Raw genomic sequence first — 27,356 nt, 5'->3', positions numbered from 1 at the left:
CCCTTACTGCTGCTCGATCATCCTATTTTTCTAACTTAATTGAGGAAAATAAGAACAATCCGAAATTCCTTTTTGATACTGTCGCAAAGCTAACTAAAAAGCAGCATTCCCCAAGAGAGGATGACTTTCACTTTAGCAGTGATAAATTCATGAACTTCTTTGAGGAAAATATTATGATTGTTAGAAAGCAAATTACGGACTCCTCTTTAAATCTGCGTATTCCTTCAAAGCTCGGTTGTCCTGAGTCTGCACAACTCTGCCAGGACCTAGGCTCAAGAGAGACGCTCAAGTGTTTTAGTACTATATCTCTTGACACAATGAAAATAATCATGGCCTCTAAACCTTCAAGCTGCATACTGGACCCTATTCCAACTAAACTACTGAAAGAGCTGCTTCCTGTGCTTGGCCCTCCTATGTTGAACATAATAAACTGCTCTCTATCCACCGGATGTGTACCAAACTCACTAAAAGTGGCAGTAATAAAGCCTCTCTGAACCTTGACCCAGAAAATATTAAAAACTATCGGCCTATATCGAATCTTCCATTCCTCTCAAAAATTTTAGAAAAGGCTGTTGCGCAGCAACTCACTGCCTTCCTGAAGACAAACAATGCATACGAAATGCTTCAGTCTGGTTTTAGACCCCATCATAGCACTGAGACGGCACTTGTGAAGGTGGTAAATTACATTTTAATGGCATCGGACCGAGGCTCTGCATCTGTCCTCGTGCTCCTAGACCTTAGTGCTGCTTTTGATACCATCGATCACCACATTCTTTTGGAGAGATTGGAAACCCAAATAGGTCTACACAGACAAGTTCTGGCCTGGTTTAGATCTTATCTGTCGGAAAGATATCAGTTTGTCTCTGTGAATGGTTTGTCCTCTGACAAATCAACTGTAAATTTCGGTGTTCCTCAAGGTTCCGTTTTAGGACCACTATTGTTTTCACTATATATTTTACCTCTTGGGGATGTTATTCGAAAACATAATGTTAACTTTCACTGCTATGCGGATGACACACAGCTGTACATTTCAATGAAACATGGTGAAGCCCCAAAATTGCCCTTGCTAGAAGCATGTGTTTCAGACATAAGGAAGTGGATGGCTGCAAACTTTCTACTTTTAAACTCGGACAAAACAGAGATGCTTGTTCTAGGTCCCAAGAAACAAAGAGATCTTCTGTTGAATCTGACAATTAATCTTAATGGTTTTACAGTCGTCTCAAATAAAACTGTGAAGGACCTCGGCGTTACTCTGGACCCTGATCTCTTTTTTGAAGAACATATCAAGACCATTTCAAGGACAGCTTTTTTCCATCTACGTAACATTGCAAAAATCAGAAACTTTCTGTCCAAAAATGATGCAGAAAAATGTATCCATGCTTTTGTCACTTCTAGGCTAGACTACTGCAATGCTCTACTTTCCGGCTACCCGGATAAAGCACTAAATAAACTTCAGTTAGTGCTAAATACGGCTGCTAGAATCCTGACTAGAACCAAAAAATTTGATCATATTACTCCAGTGCTAGCCTCCCTACACTGGCTTCTTGTCAAAGCAAGGGCTGATTTCAAGGTTTTACTGCTAACCTACAAAGCATTACATGGGCTTGCTCCTACCTATCTCTCTGATTTGGTCCTGCCGTACATACCTACACGTACACTACGGTCACAAGACGCAGGCCTCCTAATTGTCCCTAGAATTTCTAAGCAAACAGCTGGAGGCAGGGCTTTCCCCTATAGAGCTCCATTTTTATGGAACGGTCTGCCTACCCATGTCAGAGACACAAACTCGGTCTCAACCTTTAAGTCTTTACTGAAGACTCATCTCTTCAGTGGGTCATATGATTGAGTGTAGTCTGGCCCAGGAGTGGGAAGGTGAACGGAAAGGCTCTGGAGCAACGAACCGCTCTTGTTGTCTCTGCCTGGCCGGTTCCCCTCTTTCCACTGGGATTCTCTGCCTCTAACCCTATTACAGGGGCTGAGTCACTGGCTTACTGGGGCTCTCTCATGCCGTCCCTGGAAGGGGTGCGTCACCTGAGTGGGTTGATTCACTGATGTGGTCATCCTGTCTGGGTTGGCGCCCCCCCTTGGGTTGTGCCATGGCAGAGATCTTTGTGGGCTATACTCAGCCTTTTCTCAGGATGGTAAGTTGGTGGTTGAAGATATCCCTCTAGTGGTGTGGGGGCTGTGCTTTGGCAAAGTGGGTGCGGTTACATCCTTCCTGTTTGGCCCTGTCCGGGGGTGTCCTCGGATGGGGCCACAGTGTCTCCTGACCCCTCCTTTCTCAGCCTCCAGTATTTATGCTGCAGTAGTTTGTCGGGGGGCTGGGGTCAGTTTGTTATGTCTGGAGTACTTCTCCTGTCCTAATCGGTGTCCTGTGTGAATCTAAGTGTGCATTCTCTAATTCTCTCCTTCTCTCTTTCTTTCTCTCTCTCGGAGGACCTGAGCCCTAGGACCACGCCCCAGGACTACCTGACATGATGACTCCTTGCTGTCCCGTCCACCTGACCGTGCTGCTGCTCCAGTTTCAACTGTTCTGCCTTATTATTATTCGACCATGCTGGTCATTTATGAACATTTGAACATCTTGGCCATGTTCTGTTATAATCTCCACCCGGCACAGCCAGAAGAGGACTGGCCACCCCACATAGCCTGGTTCCTCTCGAGGTTTCTTCCTAGGTTTTGGCTTTGCTAGGGAGTTTTTCCTAGCCAACGTGCTTCTACACCTGCATTGCTTGCTGTTTGGGGTTTTAGGCTGGGTTTCTGTACAGCACTTTGAGATATCAGCTGATGTACGAAGGGCTATATAAATCAATTTGATTTGATTTGATTTGATATTGGGGACTTGTAAAAAAATGAGCTCAGACTGGGAAAATTGTTTTGAACAGTCATCCAACTGGGAATTCCATGTTGGGAACTCGGGAGTTCCCAGTTGTTTTGAAAGCACCATAAATCCAGAGAATGATAGATTTTGATTAAAAGTTTGATGGCAAAATTTGCCCACAAGGAGGACCGCCGCACCACTTTCAAGTGAGCACAGCACAACAACTGTGAGTCCAAAAATATGTATTGTATTCTGCTACATAAATGACTTAATACGCCAGGAAGAAATGTATACTGTAGCTAAGAAAGTAATACTAAGTGTATGTTGTGTAGTAACAAATAGTTACAGTATATCAACTACTCGGTCTTAAACAAAATTATGGTTTGTCTCTTATCTGCAAATCATTCAATTATGTAATAGTTTGTACATCTCAATTGTTATATTGCTTACGGTATATAGGTCTCTGTTAGAGGAATTTAACTCCTATATGTTCATTAACCAATTCAATTAAAACACTGTCCGTTTCTAAGAATTTGTAAGATACTTATTTGCATAAAATGGACAGAGGCCAGTCTCAAAATTAATCAGCGTTTATTTCCCGAGAGCTCTGGTCATAATATCATGTACATTTTTTTGTATACCTCACATTTCATCATAAATTTCGTCCAAAACGTTCAGTAATAGACCCAAGTGATTCCAGTTGAAATTGTGAGGGTTGTCTTGTTTGTGCAATGCGCTGCTTGTGTGTTGGTATATTGTCATCAAAAGTGGATTCTCGTGATTGTATTTTCCTTCCTTTTTAGACCACATACAGTGAATTCGGAAATTATTCAGAGCCTTCACTTTTTACACATTTTGTTACGTTACAGCCTTATTCTAAAATGTATTAAATAAAACATGTTGCTCATCAATCTACAGACAGTGCCCCATAATGACAAAGTGAAAACATCTTTTTAGATATACCGTATTTACATAAGAATTCAGACCCTTTTCTATGAGACTCAAAATTTAGCTCAAGTGCATTCTGTTTCCATTGATACTTTTTTAGATTCTTCTACAACTTGATTGGACATGATTTGGAAAGGCACACACCTGTCTATATAAGGTCCCACAGTTGACAGTGCATGTCAGAGCAAAAACTAAGCCATGAGGTCGAAGGAATTGTCCGTATAGCTTCGAGACAGGATTGTTTCGAGGCACAGATCTGGGGAAGGGTATCAAAACATTTCTGCAGCTTTGAAGCTCCCCAAGAACACATTGTCCTTCATCATTCTTAAATAGAATAATTTTGGAACCATCAAGAGTTTTCCTAGAGCTGGCCGCCTGGCCAAACTGAGCAATTGGGGGAGAATTGCCTTGGTTAGGGAGGTGACCAAGAACGAGATGGTCACTCTGACAGAGCTCCAGAGCTCCTCCGTGGAGATGTGAGAACCTTCCAGAAGGACAACCATCTCTGCAGCACTCCACCAATCAGGCCTTTATGGTAGAGTGGCCAGACGGAAGCCACATGACAGTCCACTTGGAGTTTGCCAAAAGGCACCTAAAGGACTCTCAGGCCATGAGAAACAAGATTTTCTGGTGTAATGAAACCATGATTGAACACTTTGTTCTGAATGCCAAGCATCACGTCTGGAGGAAAGCAGGCACCACTCATCACCTGGCCAATACAGCCCTACGGTGAAGCATGGTGGTGGCAGCATCATGCTGTGGGGATGATTTTCAAGGGCAGGAACTGGGAGATTAGTCAGGATCAAGAGAAAGATGAACAGAGCACAGTACAGAGAGATCCTTGAAGAAAACCTGCTCCAGAGCGCTCAGGACTTCAGACTGAGGCAAAGGTTCACCTTCCAACAGGAAAACAACCCTCAGCACACAGCCAAGACCACACAGGAGTGGCTTCGGGACAAGTCTCTGAATGTCCTTGAGTGGCCCAGCCAGAGCTTGGACTTGAACCAGATCTACAACAACCAACTTGACAAAGCTTGTACAATCTAGATGTGCAAATATCTTAGAGACTTACCCAGAAAGACTCACAGCTGTAATCGCTGCCAAAGGTGATTCTAACATGTATTGAGTCAGGGGTGTGAATACTTATGTAAATGAGATATTTCTGTATTTAATTTACAATCATTTTGCAAACATAAAAAAAAAAACATGTATTCACTTTGTCATTGTGTGTTGATGGGTGAGAAAGGTGGAATAAGGGGTAGGATTACTTTTTGAAGCCAATGTATACTTTAACTGTCTGTTACTGTACATGCAATATGCTTTGTGAACTTCGCTGGACAGAGTTTGCTATCTGGTTTTGTAATAAAACAAATGTGTGGTTGAATTCACTGGCTTCCCTGGTGATTTTACCCACGCACTGCTACTGCTAAAACTAAACTGAAACTAAATAACATAAATTGAAATAGTAATGTTTTTATCAAACAGAACATTTATAGAAACTCTAAAAGCAAACTGAAACTTAACTGAATTTCAAAGAAAAATAAAAAAAATGAATAGAATTAAAAACTAATAACTAACATAACCTTGGAAAAGAGAGAAAGAGAGGCAGAGACAGGAGGAGAGGAAGAAAGGGGAGAAGAGGATAAGGGGACAATAGGAAGAAAGATGAGGAGAGGAAGAGAGACAAAGAGAAGAAGAGGAAGAGAGAGGAAGGGAGGGGTGCAGGAATAGACATGAAGAGCTTATATGATATCTCAGCATTTATATACACTCCACTTTTACTAAGCTCTTTTCTGTTTGTCATGCTTATCTAATGCCCATTCACCAATAATTCAACATTCACTATTATTTCACCTACTTCTTCTTTCACCTACTTCCTACTTCTTCTTTAATTCAGGATGTCTCCCCACAGAGGAGCAACGTCTTTGGTTAAATTAAATTACTTTATTATACCACACCATGAAGATGATTGCCTCTACAGCAGGGAACAAAAGAAATGTATACACTTCCATGCTATGTAACATGAAATAGAAACTTATACACCCTTTCATGGAAGTGTATGAGTTTCTTGTATAGCCTGTGTTCTATAGGCAAACAACTTCAAGCCCATGATGGGAAGTTATGCTAATACAGAAGGAACTAAATGTCGCTCAAGTTATTCAAGTAAACAGACAATACAGCAACCACAATGGGGAGAGTTCAAAGTCTAATGAGTGGCAGACACACACCTATTATGCATGACAGTCCCAAGTAAATGATTATCTGGAAGTCCCAGGTAGAGTATAAACTTTACATAAGGCTCATCAACACACCACTGACCAGCCGTATCACCTCTTACTGTACTACAAACAGCCTTCTCTCCTCTGTGAAAGATGTCCAGCTCTGTAACAACCACCACTAACGGGGTGGTGGTCATCACCCATGTACACCCCACTGGCAACGGGATGGGGGTCGCTTCTGCCCCTCACTGTTTGGGACAGACGGTTTCCTCAGTGCTGGGAAGTTTCCGGGCAGGGCAACCAAAAGCGCTGGGGGTAAGAATTTCTGTTGTACATCATTTGAAAATTAATTTGAAGTTTAAAAAAAAAGACAATTTTAGTTGAAGGTACTGGAAGAAAATAAAAATTAATTTCCTGCTTTGTACTTTGTTTTTCTCTCACAGACCATACAGATCATGGTTGGTTTGATGATGCTGTTGACAGGAATCGTGATGGCTACAGGACCACAAGTAGACAATATTGGAGTAATCAGCGGAATATTTGTCTGGGGATCTATCATTGTGAGTGAGCTGTTCTGTCTAACAATCCTACCTTACATTTCCTGTCTCTCTTGATGCAAACAAAACATCCTAATAATTGAATAATGTCACAATTTGAAAATAAATGCATTAAAAACAAATGTCAAAATATTTAAAAAAAAATGTATGGTAATGCTTTATAACGAATTACTTAACTAATGACTTTTATCGCTGTATATGTATTTGGCTAGGCCTATGCCATTTATACACTCCGTTTGTATTGACTTCTATGGAAGTAATTAAACTTGAATTTGAACTTTGGTCATACTGTACACTACTTTTGTAGTGTACTGTGTAGAGAATAGGGTGCCATTTGGGACGCACACTTGTATAACAACTTCCTTGTTCCTTCTCAGTATGTCATTGCAGGCTCTCTAACTGTTGCTGCTGACAACAATTTGAACACATGTCTGGTCAGTATCAACAATTTTTTTCCCTCAATAAAGTTCAGGCTTTTGATTTATAAAGTTCCACTCTATTTCAAAACAGAATCTACTTTATATATAGGCCCTCATTTTTCCGTTCAACCTGCTTGTTTTCCTCCCACAAACACAAGCAGTGGGGTGGGCACTGGCGATTCAACAACTGCAGATTGCACCTTTAATAGACATGTAATAATGATTGTCAACACACTGTATTCTATATTGTATTTCATTCTTCACAACCAATCATTCATCCCCATGTCCTCTTTCTGCTCTCTGTCCCTTAGGTAAAAGGCTCCCTTGGAATGAATGTTGTCGCCACGGTTATTGCTCTTACTGGCACCATTCTGCATTCTTTGGACAGTGCTGGGATCTTCTTTTACAACTACTACTGTGACTATCCAGACTATCCTTCATACTACCCTCCATCCTTTGTCTGCCAACAATATTGGGTATATACCAAATGCTTATTCCTTTGGTCAGGAGATATTTGTAAATCGGTAAAGGGGGATTTATCATCTATAATTGTATTGCTAGACATACTGTTGAATGTTTTTTATTTGTTTAAATTATACACCATCTGTAGCATTTGTGACATCTCCAACATGCAAGCAATAGTGAATTAGATGCTATTGAGTTAATTTATACTTCTTGTTAGCCCACGCTGAAACAGGAGTCAAAGTTTAATTGTACATAATTGCTCCAAAATGGCAGGGTAGTCTAGTCATCTGCTGTTTCCTGTTCCTCTCTGTCTATAGATCAGGTCACAGGGAATTTCAGGTGTTTTGCTTGTTTTCTCCATGCTGGAGTTCATAGTGTCCATCTGTGTCTCGTCATTCGCCTGCAGAGCTGTCTGCCAGTGCTGCCGTTCCAACCCTGAGGTGAGTCTATGGACATAGATTTCTGTCAAAATGCGGTACAAGATTTAAACCGAAATCTAGCTCCGAATACAGTTCTGGTCCCGAAATTATCGACACCCTTGATAAAAAAAGGGGCAAAAATGACTGTATAAAATAAATCATTCAATACTGAGCTACATTGTATGCAACCAAAATGTATACTAATACAATTGCTTAGAGAAAGAGATTTTGCTTAACAAGTGGGTTTTTTTTTCAAAAGGTATGGGTCAAAATGAATGACACCCCTGTTTTCAATACCTCACTGTGCAAGGATAACAGCACTTACACTATTTCTAAAATGTTTTATGATTTGGAGACCACACTATGAGGGATCTTAGACCATTCCTCTGTACAGAATCCTTCCAGATCATTGATATCCTTTGTCTGCGCTTATGGTATGGGGTTCTCTAAATAGCTCTATGTTCATGTCATCTGACCAAATCACAGTGTCCAATCCAAGTGCCAATGTTGTTTAGTAAACTCCAGGCATTGGTTGGGTGACATGAAAATAGCTTTGGCCACGCACACCAGTTTGGCACCGAAATGAGAATGCACAGAAAATAACCCCATATCTACCATAAAATATGGTGGTGGGTCTTTGATGTTATGGGGTTAATGTTCTTTCACTGGTCCTGGGCCCCTTGTTAAGGTCAATGGCATCATGAACTTTAGCCAGTGTAGGAGCCAATTTGGGTGCATCTTATATTATGGTATTATTTGGGCAATTACACTCCCGACCACTAGGGGACAATAGAACCAATGGTGTGTATAACCCCTGGTTGACTGACAGGGGGCACTGTATTGAAGCCACCGAGCACAGCCATCTTGGCACTCCTGCTCCAGTGTGCGGACGTGGGAGAGCTCACGGTTCTCACTTTTGTTATGACCATTTGCTGCCAACACAGCGGCCGTGAGCTCAAACCTAGGAAGGATTTCTGATTCATGGGAGCAACTCTCTCTTTTCCCAGCATGAATGAAAGATGTACAGTACCAGTTTGAGATGTTTTTCAGAATCATTGAAGAGAAAAGTATGGTCCATCCCATTGAGTATTTCACCACAACCTCATATGCCATGTCTTTAAATATGCATATAGATGGATTAAAAGTAAACTTACATTGTAAAACTTCTGGCTACCAACTTTCTAACTCCATCTATAATTTTTGGACTTTATAGCACTCCCAGAAGACATGAATTATTGAGTCATTGCTAGTTGTACACTTAAGTCCTGAACAGTCATTCTTAAAATTACTTTTTATCTCATGGTAACTGCCAGGAAGTTTGAAAATACAGGCTGAGTGAGAGGGAGCTTATATTCTTGAGCTCGCCTTGACTGACAGCTCTTTGAAACTCCTATGTCAAGTAAATTGGATTCAGTGAGCAGTTTTGCAGTAAAATAATCTCAAGCAAATTTGGTGGCACACAAAGCAACTCAAACAACATTGAAATTGCATCAAAGATAACATTGTTTTTATGCGTCTTCCGTTTAGCATGTCTCTTGTGATGCGGTTCACAGCAGCATTGGTGGATGTGTTGATTAGTTATGTTCCAACACTCCCTTCGTCTTGTGTCAATATCAGTTCATCTTAAATCTTCATCTAAAAGTTGTATATTTTTATTACCTATCATACATGTGAATCCTTTTCTGAGTCAAATAAGATTCCCTCAACATTTCTTTGATGTCCAAAAGATTTCAGATAGAAATGTAGTGTATTGAACTTTTCAATTGCATGTATTTGAAAACGTCTACATTAGTCAGTCTAAAATTGCTTTTTAATTCTGTAATGGAAATCATTTTATTTCCTATGCCTTTAGTTTTCCATGGGGCCAATTTATCAGTGAACTCTGAAAAGCTATCCAAGGATTGTTCCATAGGGTTGTGTTTTTAGGGAGTGATATTGGTTCTTTTAGTATGCATTTCATTTTCTTCAATATTGTTAGTGTTCTTAACTATAAAATTGTTAATGTTCTTCTTTATCCTTCGAAAATAGACTTGTGAAAAGATTCTGATGATTAGCATGCACAACTTCAATATGTGCCCATTGTTCTTCTTTAGTGCACTTAACAATATGTTGCAAGTAAAAGCCTTGTGTGGCGAGTTGATACAATTCCAAGTCTGGAAGGTTAAAACAACCCTCAGACTTTGGAAGATGTCAAACTTTCCTTTTTATTCTATGAGTTTTATTTACCCATAAATTCTGTCATGGTAAGTATACTTTTTTAAAGAATGTCTTCGGTGGGGTAATTGGTATTACCGAGAATAAATATAAAAACAAAGAAATTGTTATTTGGCCACAAACTCAACATTTTGCAATGTCTATCTCAGTCTCCGGGATTTAAAATCCATTGAAAACATGTGGGTTGAATTGAATAGGGCAGTCCATAAATGCAGACTAAGGATCTCGAAGGATCTGGAAGGATTCTGTTTGAAGGAGTTGTCTTTGTGAGATAATGTCTAGATGCTTTTTATAGTGGAGATCAAGTTTATAAATTGCTTGGCTGGGCTGATGAGACAGTGGATTGCACAGTCAGATGGAACAGAGTAAATAGGCATTTTAACAGCATAGATTTAGCCAGTGGTAACTTGTGGAATAGACAAGTTGGAATGCAATTTTAACCAATCACCATTCAAGATTAGACCCACCCGTTGTATAATTCACAATAGCAGCACTTACAGTTGACCAGGGCAGAAATTTGACTAACTGACTTCTTGGTTCTTGGAAAGGTGGCATCCTGACCGTGCCACGTTGAAAGTCACTGAGCTCTTCAGTAAGGCCAGTCTACTGCCAATGTTTGTTTATGGAGATTGCATGACCGTGTGCTCGATTTTATACACCTGTCAGCAACAGGTGTGTCTGAAATAGCTGAATCAACTCATTTGAATGGGTGTCCACATACTTGTGTCTATATAGTGTTTATTCTGCAACTGTAAGAGCGCTGAGCAGTCATGACACCTGTATATTTGATCAGCAATTTATATAAAGGACTTCAAATGTACATGTCTGTCTTTTAGCAAGTGTTCGTCATTGGGAATCAAATACCGGTACCTCATGGCTGCATGACTCCAAGCAACGCACCTTTCCCTCCTCAGAACAACTACGAGGTAAGACATATTTGGAGGTTGATTTGCAGGGTTCCATATAAAATAGGCTGCTCATTATCTTATAATTAAAATTTAGAATATCTCAACAGTGTCCTAGTTACTCTGGAGTAATTAAAAAAAACTTCTACTGCAAAAACTTCAATTCAAAATGTGCAATCAAAACATTGGTCACTGTATAAAATTCTGTGGGGCTGTACATGCGAACATTCAAAAAATGTTAGTTTAAGCATCGGCCAAATAAAATCATTGACGTAGTTGCACGTGATCAAAGGCTACATGTGAGCTGTTCCCGTCACATAACCTGGTACATTTAGCTCTATGCTAAACTCACCAGGTGGTCGTGATTATATCCAGTTGAAATTCCATATAAGCTAATTAAAATCGTTGACGTAGTTAGAAGCGATAGAACCAATGGTGTGTTTAACCCCCGTATTCAATCCACCGGGCAAAGCCATCTTGACACTCCTGCTCCAATGTAAAAAATTATTTTGGAAGCTAAAGAAATGCATTTATTAATGTCAACATTCGTTTTTGACACGTTTATTATATTAGACACCTTAATGCATACTTTCAAATATTATATTATGTGAGCTAAAAATAAACATTTGTAAATATATAAAAATTTTCATTAAAGTATTTTTTTAGAGTAATGTTACTGTCCCCCCTACAACAACATGTGTAATTTTGTCCTTGAAACATTTAATTGAAATACTGTATAATTCCATTCATTCGTATTGAGGACTGCTCCTAATGGAGAGTGCCAATACCGCTGATCGGTGGTGTGAAAGCTCTGTGGCCAATACAATGCACCAGCAATCCAAGGTTTATATACATCATTGTATAGAACACTTTTCCAACACCTTAACAGTCAAATGGCACCATCTGCTAATCAAAGCTACTAAAAAGCACACATTTTCAACTGAACGATTAATCCTGGGGATTTTTGTCATTTGCGACTTTATCATTTTTACCTAACCTTAGCTCATGAGAATCCAAGCCCATACAGCCATAGGTTTCTAATTTGAACAATTGACCACAGCATGGCCAACAGGTTAAACTTTCCAGATACCCTGTCTAACCGTTAATAATCACTAGCATGCAATACGGTTTTGGAAACCTCTGAAATTCTATTTTCATATCACCCCAAAATTATTTTACAAATACAAAAGACACACTTACTCTGCGCCGCTTTAACACAGATTCCTACTGAGGTGTTGCACTTCCTGCGCTAATGGAAACTCAGAAGGAAACAAAGAAACGCGTTGGTTCAAAGCTTCAGGGTAAACTCCAAGGCATTTTTTACTCAAATATTTATAGTAAGTTGAACTCAAAAGTCATTATTCATTAAAGTCATTAAAGTCATTATTATTAAAATATTGATGTGGTACTGACTTAAAACTAAATGAGAAGTAATACCAACTCAATTTTTTAAGTTATAACTTTTTCCCCAGCATGCTCCACTGCAGGTAGATTTTTGGGGAATTGTGTTAAATAGCAGTTTTTTTCTTCTAATTTATCTAGGCAAGTCAGTTAAGAACCAATTCTTATTTACAATGACTGCCTAGGAACAGGGGTTAACTGCCTTGTTCAGGGGTAGAACGACAGATTGTTTAAGCTGTCAACTCAGGGATTCGATCTAATAACGTTTGTGTTACTGGCCCAACGCTCTAACCACTAGGCTACCTGCCGCACCAATGCATGTACATTTAGTGATTAATTGATTCAACTTATGATACACAAAGATAAATAACATACATTTTTCGAAACTAATCGAATCATTTAGTTAGATTTTTTTGCTCCCATTACTGAAATGGTTGTTCTAGTTTATTAAATGGCTTAGGTTGACTCCTCACACTGTTCCTAACCCTGGTAGTCATTATGAATTCAGGTTGGGGGTGAATCAAACGTTAAGCTGCTGGATAGCATAACTCTGGCTGGATTCTATTAAGAATTACACAGTCAGTCAGCATAATGTGACTAGCAGGTAGGGTTGCAAAATGTCCCAGTTTTTCCAGAAATCTCGGTTGTAAGATTCCTGGAAATCCTTCAACCAGGATCTGGGAATTTTGTTAAAGTTACTGTAATTTTTCAACCTTACTTGCAGGCCTGATGTGGCCTTTAAGCCATTTGTTTCAGGACACTGAAATAGGGTAAAGCTTGGCCTCAAAATAAGGCCTTATGAGATTTATAATGTGTTTTCATTCAGTTTAATTATAATGATAACATTTGCGTAGGAACTCACTTGGTGAAGGGTTACCAGGACACATACTCAGAGCATGCGCTGACCGGCTGGCAAGTGTCTTGAATGACATTTTCAAACTCTCCCTGACCCAGTATGTAATACATACATGTTCCAAGCAGACCACCATAGTCCCTGTGCCCAAGAAGGCCACGCTAACCTGTCTAAATGACATTCATATATGTAGCCATGAAATGCATTGAAAGGCTGGTCAAGGCTCACATCAACACCATTATCCCAGACACCCTGGACCCACTTCAATTCGCATACCGCCCCAACATATACTGTTAGTGTTCAAAAACTGGAGAGTTGAGACTAAATCACGGACGTTGGACAGAGTGGATTTCAGTTGTAACAAAAGACAGTTTTAATGAGTCAGAGATATCTTGTCCCGCAGTTTTACGTGCACGGACCTAGTTCACATAACTCGGCAAGGAGCCAGGTGAAAAAGAGGCCTATACAATGGTTACATACATTTTTATACATAGAATAAAGTAGGTGGAGTCTTGTCGTTTCGGTCTTCTTGACTGGTCGGAGGGTTGGAGGCGGGCCTTGCTCTAGCCAGAGCGGGCCCCATTGGTGCACAGCAAAAGTTCTTTGCTCTTGGGACAGGCCAGTTAGAGGGAGATGAGATGTGTGTTTATATAAGGAAGAGGGGGTCAGTCTTATGGCTGGGTGTATGTGTTCTTACTACGGAATGTCTTTGTTTATATGAGCTATGTGTATGAATATTTATATAACAAATCCCCCTCTTCACGTCTATTAGACGTGAAAACTATAGCAGAAAGGTGGCGGTTGCAATCGTGGGTATACATAAGGTGGTGCTCCTAACCTTGTCTGGTTTGCATGGTGGGTCTGTAGGTGTAGTGCTACGTTTGGGACGGGAGTGATTGGAGGGAGTGATATCAGGAAAGGAGTTAGGGACATGTGTAGGGGTTGGTGTATGTGATGTGGCAGGGTGAAGTAGTTGTTCAATTAACCATGTGAAAGTCCTAGGGTTACTCCAAATATCAGTATGAATATCACAAATAAGGGACCAGATATCCCCAGCCTCACCCAGAGAGGGAGAAATTTCCCTCTAACTGGGCGAGGTTCCCTTCTCAGGGGAGGCGGAGTTTGATGCCGCATCACCTGAGGAAGGAGTGTCTTCATTTGGAATCGAATTTAGGCCGCTCAAATCAGCTCTGACTTCAGTCAGTGTTCTAGAAGGAATTGGGGCTGGGGTGCAATGTGTAAGGCGGTGCCAAGGTGTGCCTGATTTACCTTTGAGACCTGGACTGAGTGTGAAGTAACCTCCTTCACTTCGTACGGTCCAGTCCACCTGGGTTCCAGCCACTTTCTCTTGTGGACTGTAACCCTCACCCCGTCACCAACCTTTACCTTCAGTAGTGTCGTGTCCCCCGGCAGCTCCCCCTCCTGGACCTTGTGAACCTGGGTAGAGAGTGCTGCAGAGAGAACCGTCAGTTTTTTCACATAATTAGACATTACAATTTGTTGTACATCAAGGGCGGGCATATGACCTCCCTCCCTTGGTGGACCATGCATGACTCTACCAGTCATTATCCCATGAGGCACATACTTTAGCTATCTTAGCTTTTGCTTTTGGTTTGACGTTCCACCAGATTTTGGGATTGGGGCCTGTACACAGATCCAAATCTGTGGGTTATGCCAAATCTTTCTTCCACCTGTCTCAGGTGTTTGTTAAATGTAAGCCATTTGTCAAATTTGATTTGTCTTGGGATGCCATACCTGGGTATTAGTTTGGTTTGTAGCCACTTAAAGACTGACCTAGCATTCTCCCCTTTTGTTATTATTGCCTCTACCCATTTGGAGAACCTATCTACTATGACTAGGAGATAGAGTTTGCCTTTAGATAAATTTTCGGGGCCCATGTCGGTGTAGTCTATACTAATATCCTGAAAACATGCATTAGGTATTACGTATGAGCCCATTGGTGTTTGATATGGTGTCTTTGGGTTGTGTCTGTCACAACCATTGCATTCGTCACAAAATAAATCATCGTCATAAAATAAGTCAGTCATATTTTTTATGTGAGGGTGCCACCAGATGTGCGAGGCCTTTTTGGAGGGTCTTTAGTTTGCCTTCGTGTGTGGGGCCATGTGTTTCTCATAAAAGTTCTGGGTCCATCAGTGTGGCCTGCTTCATGGGCATGGGCTGAGTCTGTATAGATATTCAGTCTTTCCTTTTCCTCTGATGAGGACCTGCGTCAATCCGATGATTTCAGCTAATTTGGCCGATGCTGGTTGAGGGATGATGGCTGATTGAAGGGTGACATCACGAGGTGAGCTGTTTTTTCAATAGCTTTTGCTACTGCAGCAACGTATCTGGAGCATGTTGACTGTCCTACCTCAATGTGGTCAAGTTTGAAGAGTAGTACATCAAGACCCTTCTCTCCCCCTCTTGTTTCTGGAATAGGACGGATGAGGTGAATCCTTCCCTTCCAGAAACATCCAAATGGAACTTGTTCTTGTAGTCAGGTGCCGTCAGAGCTGCTGCCGCTGATAGATCTGTTTTCAGGAGTGCTATGGCTATTGATGCTTCAGCCGTCCAGGCCAGGGGTGCATGGAGGTTCCTTGATCGTAGGATGACCGGTGCTGCCACCCCCTCTGGGCCACACCCAATGGTACAACACCTGATAGGTGGGGTCAGGTGCATCATGTCTTCGTCCCAGTCTGCAGTGTAGAGGCAGTCATCAGTTTCTGTTGCATTGAGTGTGCAATGGATCTCAGCTTGGGGAGTCTTATATGGGTGCAGAGTGTAGATTTGAGCTTTCAGTTGGTTGAACTTAAACTGGATGTGAGGGGTGGCAGGCCCTGTGGGTAGGCATTTTAGCCAGTACACTTCTTGGGCTTCAGACAGTGTGGTCATCGGCAGGAGTGGCATCCTCATCATTCTTACTGGGTGATCAGGTGTTGAAGTGGGAGGGTTGGTTGTAATCTTGCTGCTCCTGCTGCATGTGTCTAGGAGAGGGTCCTCTTCCTCTTCCTGGTGCCCCTCCACGTCCTCTTCCTCTTTCTCTCCATTGCTGTTGCTGCGGGGAGAGTGGTTTCGTGCAATATCTGGCATAGTGACCGGGAATTCCTCAGTTATACCACTGGTAGTTTCCCCCTCTGTATGGTCCAGTGTAGGGGCCTCGTTGAGCCCGTTGCCTGCAGGATATACCGCTGTGGGGGAGGGTAATGGGGTGGTGGGGCTGCCTGCTGTTGGATCATCTGAGAGACAGTCTGTGCCACGATCTGAGTGTTATCTGGCTGCTCCCCTTGGTCTTGAGTTTCTACTGCAATCATTTGTTTGGGCGTGATGGCTGCAGACATTTTATCTAAGTCGTCTGATAATGTGTATAATGCGTTATTTAGGTATATTCAATCCTTACTATGTGGTGTTTATTTCTATCGTTGTATGCTTAGCCTGTCCCTGGTCGAGACAAAGGGGGTTATCAGTATGTGACGCCCGCCACGTGTGTATTTCACCGGTATTTTATTTGAATTTGTTCAGCGATTCGTTTAGGTATTTTCTATAAATGATTCTGCGATTTCCTTTTGGAACAATATATCAGTGAATATATGCGGTTCTATAACAATTTTCAGAGTAATTCTAGGTCTTTAGGAAATATAGATAGAATGTCTAGACAACTAAGAGTTGTTCAGTGAATTATTTAAATACTTTCTGTAAACAATTCAGTAAATTCCTTTATGAACTTATATCAGTAAATTCGAGCGATTCTATAGCAATTGTCAGAATAATTATATATCTTTAGGCAATATCAACAGGAATGAAAAAAAACGAAAATCAGTATTCCATTCGATACTAAGGTGGCTTTGTCTACCAGCACGTGTGCATAATAGCCCAGTTACGTATCCCAACCTACTCCGCGACAAACGTTTCTTTCAATTTAATTTCCCCCATCTCCAAATCATGGAATGTCAACTCTGGTTCATCTTATGTTTATTGTTTGATGTGCAATAGCCACATCATTCCCGATCTCTGTCTAGTGGAAGGCCAAACTTACATATCCTATATCTATTCGACTACACCTCTAACATAACCAATTAAACAGTTTACAACTCATTCAATAGGATCTTTTACATGCAGATTCAGTCGATCTATTAATTAACTAAATCTCTAAACACAACCAATTAAACAGTTTAGAACTTATTCAATAGGAACTTTTACGCGCATACTACACTTCTACACAAAACCAATTAAACAGTAAGCACTTATTTAATAGGAACTTTTACATGCAGATTCAGTCGATCTATTAATTAACTAAATCTCTAAACACAACCAATTAAACAGTTTAGAACTTATTCAATAGGAACTTTTACGTGCATACTACACTTCTAATAATAGGCCAATTGATAAAAAATAAAAATACAAATAAAAAATAAAAACGAGCAAAACAAGATCTCCCCGATCAATGTCTTAGGTTCTTATGTAAAAAATTTGGGCACCGATTCATACTCACGCCCAGTACTTTCTGATCAAAATTTGGTTTAGGCTATAATACAATATGCAGATTTCGATATAACGGGCTCTGCTCACCTTTATATAGAGCGCTCCGATCAGATTTCCTGAGGCAAGATGAATGGCTGGGGAAGTCACTCTTCCGTCTGATTTTTTAGCCGTGATCAGTCTCGTCCTCTCACACTAACTTATAATAGATCGAATTCAAGAATAACCAAACTCTGCTACCAATTCTGTTAGTGTTCAAAAACTGGAGAGTTGAGACTAAATCACGGACGTTGGACAGAGTGGATTTCAGTTGTAACAAAAGACAGTTTTAATGAGTCAGAGATATCTTGTCCCGCAGTTTTACGTGCACGGACCTAGTTCACATAACTCGGCAAGGAGCCAGGTGAAAAAGAGGCCTATACAATGGTTACATACATTTTTATACATAGAATAAAGTAGGTGGAGTCTTGTCGTTTCGGTCTTCTTGACTGGTCGGAGGGTTGGAGGCGGGCCTTGCTCTAGCCAGAGCGGGCCCCATTGGTGCACAGCAAAAGTTCTTTGCTCTTGGGACAGGCCAGTTAGAGGGAGATGAGATGTGTGTTTATATAAGGAAGAGGGGGTCAGTCTTATGGCTGGGTGTATGTGTTCTTACTACGGAATGTCTTTGTTTATATGAGCTATGTGTATGAATATTTATATAACAATACCCAGATGACGTAATCTCTTTTGGACTCCACACTGCCCTCTCCCACCTGGACAAGAGGAACACCTATAGTACCAGTCAAAAGTTTGGACACACCTACTCATTCAAGGATTTTTCATAATTTTTACTATTTTCTACATAGTGAAGACATCAAACTATGAAATAGCACACATGGAATCATGTAGTAACCAAAAAAGTGTTTAAAAAATCCAAATACATTTCAGATTCTTTGAATTAGCCACCCCTTGCCTTGTTGACAGCTTTGCACACTCTTGGCATTCTCTCAGCCAGCTTCACCTGGAAAGCTTTTCCAACAGTCTTGAAGGACTTCCCAGATATTCTAAGCACTTGTTGGCTGCTTTTCTTTCCCTCTGCGGTACAACTCATCCCAAATCATCTCAATTGGGTTGAGGTCGGGTGGTCTAGATGCCAGGTCATCTGATGCAGCACTCCATCACTCTCCTTCTTGGTTAAATAGCCCTTACACAGCTGTGTGTTTTGGGTCCATTGTCCTGTTGAAAAACAAATGATAGTCCCACTAAGCACAAACCAGATGGAATGGCGTATCGCTGCACAATGCTGTGTTAGCCATCCTTTTTAAGTGTGCCTTGAATTACAAATAAATCACAGGCCGTGTAACCAGCAAAGCACCCCCACACCATCCCACCTTCTCCTCTATGCTTCATGGTGGGAACCGCACATGCGGAATTCATCCATTCATCTACTCTGTGTTTCATAAAGACGAGAACCAAAAATCTCAAAAGTCTAATGTCCATTGCTCTTATTTCTTGGCCCAAGCAAGTCCCTTATTATAATTGATGTCCTTTAGTAGGGGTTTCTTTGCAGCAATTCAACCATAAAGACCTGATTCACGCAGTCTCCTCTGAACAGTTGATGTTGAGATGTGTCAGTTACTTGAACTCTGTGAAGCATTTATTTGGGCTGCAATTTCTCCTTGGGAAATGTCAGAATAATAGCAGAGAATGATTTATTTCTGCTTTTATTTATTTAATCATTCCCAGTTGGTCAGAAGTTTACATACACTCCATTAGTATTTGGTAGCATTGCCTTTAAATTTACTTGGGTCAAACGTTTTGGGTAGCCTTCCACAAGCTTCCCACAATAAGTTGGGTGAATTTAGGCCCATTCCTCCTGACAGAGCTGGTGTAACTGAGTCAGGTTTGTAGGCCTCTAGCTCGCACACGCTTTTTCAGTTCTGCCCACAGATTTTCTATGGGATTGAGGTCAGGGCTTTGTGATGGCCACTCCAAAACCTTGGCTTTGTTGTCCTTAAGCCATTTTGCCACAACTTTGGGGTCATTGTCCATTTGGAAGACCCATTTGCGACCAAACTGATGTCTTGAGATGTTGCTTCAATATATCCACATCATTTTCCTTCCTCATGATGACACCTATTTTGTGAAGTGCACCAGTCCCACTTGCAGCAAAGCACCCCACAACATGATGCTGCCCCCCCCGTGCATCACGGTTGGGATGGTGTTCTTCAGCTTGCAAGCTTCCCCCATTTTCCTCCAAACTTAACGATGGTCATTATAGCCAAACAGTTCTATTTTTGTTTCATCAGACCAGAGGACATTTCTCCAAAAAGTACGATCTTTGTCCGAATGTGCAGTTGCAAACCGTAGTCTGGCTTTTTTATGACGGTTTTGGAGCTGTTTAAAGGCACAGTCAACTTAGTGTATGTAAACTTCTGACCCACTGGAATTGTGATACAGTTAATTAATTATAAGTGAAATAATCTGTTTAAACAATTGTTGGAAAAATTACTTGTGTCATGCACAAAGTAGATGTGCTAACCAACTTGCCAAAACTATAGTTTGTTAACAAGAAATTTGTGGAGTGTTTGAAAAACGGGTTTTAATGACTCCAACCTAAGTGTATGTAAACTTCCAACTTCAACTGTACATACCTCTCCACATTGATCTGTTACTGGTACTCCCTGTATTTAGCTCCATTATTGTGTATTTGTTGTATTTTTTATGTAATTTTTAAACTCTGCACTATTGGGAGGGGCTCGTAAGCAAGCATTTCAAGGGGTACAGTTGTATTCCGTGCATATGTCGTGGAGAATCGTTTAAAAATACACTGCTCAAAAAAATAAAGGGAACACTAAAATAACACATCCTAGTTCTGAATGAATGATATATTCTTATTAAATACTTTCTTCTTTACATAGTTGAATGTGCTGACAACAAAATTACACAAAATGTATCAATGGAAATCAAATTTATCAACCCATGGTCTGGATTTGGAGTCACACTCAAAATTAAAGTGGAAAACCACACTACAGGCTAATCCAACTTTGATGTCCTTAAAACAAGTCAAAATGAGGCTCAGTAGTGTGTGGCCTCCACGTGCCTGTATGACCTCCCTACAACGCCTGGGCATGCTCCTGATGAGGTGGCGGATGGTCTCCTGAGGGATCTCCTCCCAGACCTGGACTAAAGCATCCGCCAACTCCTGGACAGTCTGTGGTGCAACGTGGCATTGGTGGATGGAGCGAGACATGATGTCCCAGATGTGCTCAATTGGATTCAGGTCTGGGGAACGGGCGGGCCAGTCCATAGCATCAATGCCTTCCTCTTGCAGGAACTGCTGACACCCTCCAGCCACATGAGGTCTAGCATTGTCTTGCATTAGGAGGAACCCAGGGCCAATCGCACCAGCATATGGTCTCACAAGGGGTCTGAGGATCTCATCTCGGTACCTAATGGCAGTCAGGCTACCTCTGGCGAGCACATGGAGGGCTGTGCGGCCCCCCAAAGAAATGCCACCCCACACCATGACTGACAACATCCGCCAAACTGGAGGATGTTGCAGGGAGCAAAACGTTCTCCATGGCGTCTCCAGACTCTGTCACGTCTGTCACATGTGCTCAGTGTGAACCTGCTTTCATCTGTGAAGAGCACAGGGCGCCAGTGGCGAATTTGCCAATCTTGTTGTTCTCTGGCAAATGCCAAACGTCCTGCACGGTGTTGGGCTGTAAGCACAACCCCCACCTGTGGACGTCTGGCCCTCATACCACCCTCATGGAGTCTGTTTCTGACCGTTTGAGCAGACACATGCACATTTGTGGCCTGCTGGAGGTCATTTTGCAGGGCTCTGGCAGTGCTCCTCCTGCTCCTCCTTGCACAAAGGCGGAGGTAGCTGTCCTGCTGCTGCGTTTTTGCCCTCCTACGGCCTCCTCCACGTCTCCTGATGTACTGGCCTGTCTCCTGGTTACGCCTCCATGCTCTGGACACTACGCTGACAGACACAGCAAACCTTCTTGCCACAGCTCGCATTGATGTGCCATCCTGGATGAGCTGCACTACCTGAGCCACTTGTGTGGGTAGTAGACTGCGTCTCAGGCTACCACTAGAGTGAAAGCACCACCAGCATTCAAAAGTGACCAAAACATCAGCCAGGAAGCATAGGAACTGAGAAGTGGTCTGTGGTTACCACCTGCAGAACCACTCCTTTATTGGGGGTGTCTTGCTAATTGCCTATAATTTTCACCTGTTGTCTATTCCATTTGCACAACAGCATGTGAAATGTATTGTCAATCAGTGTTGCTTCCTAAGTGGACAGTTTGATTTCACAGAAGTGTGATTGACTTGGAGTTACATTGTGTTGTTTAAGTATTCCCTTTATTTTTTGGAGCAGTGTATAAACTTACAAGAACTTGTGAATTCAATACAGGCTTTTAATACAAACATATCAGAAGCCTAGATGGTCCGCGGAACACATACTTTCCCAGAGCACTGGCTCTGTATTTATACACACACAGCATATGAGTCCATTCCACATGTTAATGAAGTTACTTCCCTCAGGTCATCTGCCACCATTATCTCTCAGTCCAGGCTTCCTGCTTGTTCATGCCCAATAACACCTGTATCCACTCTTGATTAGATTACAATGGTGGCAGGACCCTCTCGTGTCCTAAAATTAATCATGTCTATCTTACCCTAAGCACTTATGGCCTTTACCCTAAGCACTGATGTCCTTTACCCTAAGCACTTATGTTTGTTCCTCTCTATCTAATCTGTATAATGGTATCCTGCTCTTTTCATAATATATCATGTATTTAAGTGTCACCTCCTCCTCCTTGCCCTAAGCCCTTATGCACTTTAAGGCACGTACGGCTTCGGTTATTACACTTACAGTGCCTTGCGAAAGTATTCGGCCCCCTTGAACTTTGCGACCTTTTGCCACATTTCAGGCTTCAAACATAAAGATATAAAACTGTATTTTTTTGTGAAGAATCAACAACAAGTGGGACATAATCATGAAGTGGAACGACATTTATTGGATATTTCAAACTTTTTTAACAAATCAAAAACTGAAAAATTGGGCGTGCAAAATTATTCCGCCCCTTTACTTTCAGTGCAGCAAACTCTCTCTAGAAGTTCAGTGAGGATCTCTGAATGATCCAATGTTGACCTAAATGACTAATGATGATAAATACAATCCACCTGTGTGTAATCAAGTCTCTGTATAAATGCACCTGCACTGTGATAGTCTCAGAGGTCCGTTAAAAGCGCAGAGAGAATCATGAAGAACAAGGAACACACCAGGCAGGTCCAAGATAATGTTGTGAAGAAGTTTAAAGCCGAATTTGGATACAAAAAGATTTCCCAAGCTTTAAACATCCCAAGGAGCACTGTGCAAGCGATAATATTGAAATGGAAGGAGTATCAGACCACTGCAAATCTACCAAGACCTGGCCGTCCCTCTAAACTTTCAGCTCATACAAGGAGAAGACTGATCAGAGATGCAGCCAAGAGGCCCATGATCACTCTGGATGAACTGCAGAGATCTACAGCTGAGGTGGGAGACTCTGTCCATAGGACAACAATCAGTCGTATATTGCACAAATCTGGCCTTTATGGAAGAGTGGCAAGAAGAAAGCCATTTCTTAAAGATATCCATAAAAAGTGTCGTTTAAAGTTTGCCACAAGCCACCTGGGAGACACACCAAACATGTGGAAGAAGGTGCTCTGGTCAGATGAAACCAAAATGGAACTTTTTGGCAACAATGCAAAACGTTATGTTTGGCGTAAAAGCAACACAGCTCATCACACTGAACACACCATCCCCACTGTCAAACATGGTGGTGGCAGCATCATGGTTTGGGCCTGCTTTTCTTCAGCAGGGACAGGGAAGATGGTTAAAATTGATGGGAAGATGGATGGAGCCATATACAGGACCATTCTGGAAGAAAACCTGATGGAGTCTGCAAAAGACCTGAGACTGGGACGGAGATTTGTCTTCCAACAAGACAATGATCCAAAACATAAAGCAAAATCTACAATGGAATGGTTCAAAAATAAACATATCCAGGTGTTAGAATGGCCAAGTCAAAGTCCAGACCTGAATCCGATCGAGAATCTGTGGAAAGAACTGAAAACTGCTGTTCACAAATGCTCTCCATCCAACCTCACTGAGCTCGAGCTGTTTTGCAAGGAGGAATGGGAAAAAATGTCAGTCTCTCGATGTGCAAAACTGATAGAGACATACCCCAAGCGACTTACAGCTGTAATCGCAGCAAAAGGTGGCGCTACAAAGTATTAACTTAAGGGGGCTGAATAATTTTGCACGCCCAATTTTTCAGTTTTTGATTTGTTAAAAAAGTTTGAAATATCCAATAAATGTCGTTCCACTTCATGATTGTGTCCCACTTGTTGTTGATTCTTCACAAAAAAATATAGTTTTATATCTTTATGTTTGAAGCCTGAAATGTGGCAAAAGGTCGCAAAGTTCAAGGGGGCCGAATACTTTCGCAAGGCACTGTATGTCTGTTTAATCTTTGGTTTCCTGTCCACTTTCTGTTTGTGGTCTAATGTACACCTTTGCTCTACAGTGTTATGTTTGTCCCTATATGTACCGTTTGCTCCCACAAATGTGACAAATAAAGCGTTCAACACCATAGTGCACTCCAAGCTCATTACTAAGCTCAGGTCCCTGGGACTGAACACCACCCAGGTGGTAAGGGTAGGGAACAACACATCCGCCATGCTTACACTCAACACGGGGGCCCCTCAGGGGTGTGTGCTTTGTCCCCTCCTGTACTCACTTTTCACCCATAACTGCATGGCCACGCATGACTCCAACACCATCATCAAGTTTGCTGACGACACAGCGGTGGAAGGCCTGATCACCGACAACAATGAAACAGCCTATAAGAAGAAGGTCAGTGACCTGGCAGTCACCTCTATACCAGGCGCTGCTAGAAGAAGTCCCTAAACATAATCCAGACTGCATCCCAAGTCATAAACTGTTTTCTCTGTTACTGCACGGCAAGTGGTTTGAATGCACCAAGTCTGGAACCAACAGGACCTTGAAGGGCATCAACTCCCAAGCCATAAGACTGCTAAATAGTTAGGCCAGTTAGCTTTTTGGTTATCTGCATTTTGCACAAACTCTTTTGACTCATCACATACGCTGCTGATATTGATTATTATCTATCGTGTTGCCAAGTCACTTCACCCCTACCTATATGCACATATCTACCTCAATTACCTCATAACCCTGCACATCAACTCTGTACTGGTACCCCTCACATTTAGCCATGTTATCGTTACTCATTGTGTATTTATTCCTAATTTTATAATTTTTCTCTCTGCATTGTTGGGAATGCCCCGTAAATAAGCATTTCACTGTTAGTCTACACTTAAAGGAAGCATGTAACAAAACAAATTTGATTTGATTCTGTCCCCCTAACTATAAAAATACAAATAAATAATATATAACTATATATATAACTATATATATATATATATATATATATATATATATATATATATATAAAATATATCACTTAAACTAAATAAAAACAAACAATAAAGGTCTGAAAACGAACTGAAGCTGAACTGAATTAAAAATAAACATTAAAAAACTGATATAACTTAAAAACTATTTAATAACAAGGATGTGATTATCATGCAATATTGACACTACAGGCTCAACCTAGTAAGTAAATACTGAGCATGTGTGCTGTAGCTTTTTTGTTAACATCTCTCTATTGTAGAATTTCTATCATAGGTTGCAACCCAAATGGCATCTTAATCCCTATATAGTGCACTACTTTAGGGTGCAGGCTTTGGTCAAAGGTAGAGCACTAAGTATAGGGAATAGGGTGCTATTTGGGACATATCTGTCCTATTATGTACTGTGTTGTTTCTACAGACTGTGATCTACCCAAAGGGTCCCGAGGGAGACGATATGGGAACAGGGTTTCAACAGAAACCCCTGCCTCCACAAAACACTGCTTTCATCCCTTGAGAATTGGGCTTCTGTGAATACATTCCTCTTTTTCTTGTTAAAATTGTGTTTTCTAGGGCTATTTTTCTGATCCAAGCCAGGCAATGGTTGGCACCACATCACTGATCTGAATCATTTGACAGTTCAATATTGATATTGAAGTATAATGTTTAGGTTACTATATATATGGTTTATTTTTTTTATTTTTTTTTTACTTCTTGTTTTTGTAATTTATCTTTTTATTGATATAAGTTAATTAGAATGTATTATATAAAAGTATAGTACATTTATCAACTAACATCAGCCACTGCTACATTACATTATATGATATTGAGGCATCACTTTCTTTTAATAACATGCAAATACATATTTAACTTAATGTCTTCAAACAAGTCTTGACTTAAACATTAAAAAACTGACAGAAGAAAATGTGAGTTGGGAGTCACTTTTATCTTTCATACTACGTAATTAATGACATTCATATTTTGGGTCTGAAAACATCCTGATAAGGAGGGAGTGGTGCTTGGGTGTTTACATTGGGCATTGGCCTATATCCTTTCTATCTTGAGTATGTGCAACATTAAACATCATGAACAGTCAAAATCATGTGTTTTGTTAAATTTGATGATTTTTTTTAGAAAGAAACCCTATCAAAGTATGATGACCAAATGATTGTTGCTTCTACAGTGCCACATTTGTGGGTTTTAAAGCATGAACTGTTTGTTTCAAATCCTGCCACAACATCTCAATTGGGATTAGGTCTGGATTTTGACTAGGCCATTCCAAAACTTAAAATGTGTTGCTTTTTAACCATTTTCATGTACTTGATTGTGTGTTTAGGATCATTGTCTTGCTGCATGACCCAGCTGCGCTTCAGCTTCAGCTCACAGACAGATGGCCTGACATTCTCCTGTAGAACTCTCTGATACAGAGCAAAATTCATGGTTCTTTCTATTAAGGAAAGTTGTCCAGGTCCTGAGGCAGCAAAGCATCCTCAAGAAGAGCTTTTGGGAATGTTTTGTTCTTTTGTCATATAATCCTCCTTTTAGAATATGTATACTTACCTGGAGTGACGTTTTATTACACGCATACTTACCCAGAGTGGCCTTTAAACATGCATAGTTACCTAATTACTTACCTGAAAAACTTACCTGATATCCAAACCGATGTGTAGACGGTATGTTGCTGTTCGTGAGAGGACCTTTGTGTAATCCTCTCTGCCGCTCCTGTTGAACAAAGTAAACACCATCAACATCAACAATAACCACAGCCATTCATCCCAAACAACATCAGCAATAACCACAACCATTCATCCCACCGCTCAAAAATCACAAACCACCACTCCCCCCATAGTATTCTGAAGAACAAGTTTTCATTCCCTACTTTCTATTTTGAATAATGTTTTTTACCCCTAACCCAAGACCCCTTAGCCTAAACTAGATCCGTATCCTATTTCCAACACTTCCCTTTAAACTAGCGTTTCTCAAAGTCGGTCCTCGGTACCCCAAGGCATGCAAGTTTAGTTTTTTTGCCCTAACACTACACAGCTGATTCAAATGATCAAAGCTTGATGATTACTTGATTATTTGGGGTCCAGAGGACCGAGTTTGGGAACCCTGCCTTAAACCTAAACCCTTACCCTAAACTGGGTTTGTATGCTTTACCCAATCCCTCCTCCACTATTTTATAT

The 27,356-nt window shown here is 41.0% G+C and overlaps 1 protein-coding gene across 1 annotated transcript; it reads left to right on the top strand.

The window, feature by feature from the left end:
- The first annotated feature begins 6,034 nt into the window (after positions 1-6,034).
- On the top strand, positions 6,035-26,462 carry LOC110486116 (membrane-spanning 4-domains subfamily A member 4A). The gene is made up of 7 exons (XM_021557483.2): positions 6,035-6,303; positions 6,432-6,548; positions 6,923-6,979; positions 7,276-7,440; positions 7,747-7,869; positions 10,899-10,988; positions 25,592-26,462. Exons 1-7 carry the CDS (start codon positions 6,142-6,144, stop codon positions 25,685-25,687), a joined length of 810 nt encoding a protein of 269 aa, XP_021413158.1. The 5' UTR covers positions 6,035-6,141; the 3' UTR covers positions 25,688-26,462.
- The last annotated feature ends 894 nt before the right edge of the window (positions 26,463-27,356 follow it).

Source organism: Oncorhynchus mykiss, chromosome 13 (genome assembly GCF_013265735.2).
Source record: "Oncorhynchus mykiss isolate Arlee chromosome 13, USDA_OmykA_1.1, whole genome shotgun sequence".
NCBI classification, from domain to species: Eukaryota; Metazoa; Chordata; class Actinopteri; order Salmoniformes; family Salmonidae; genus Oncorhynchus; species Oncorhynchus mykiss.
This window is presented reverse-complemented; position numbering and strand designations above follow the sequence as displayed.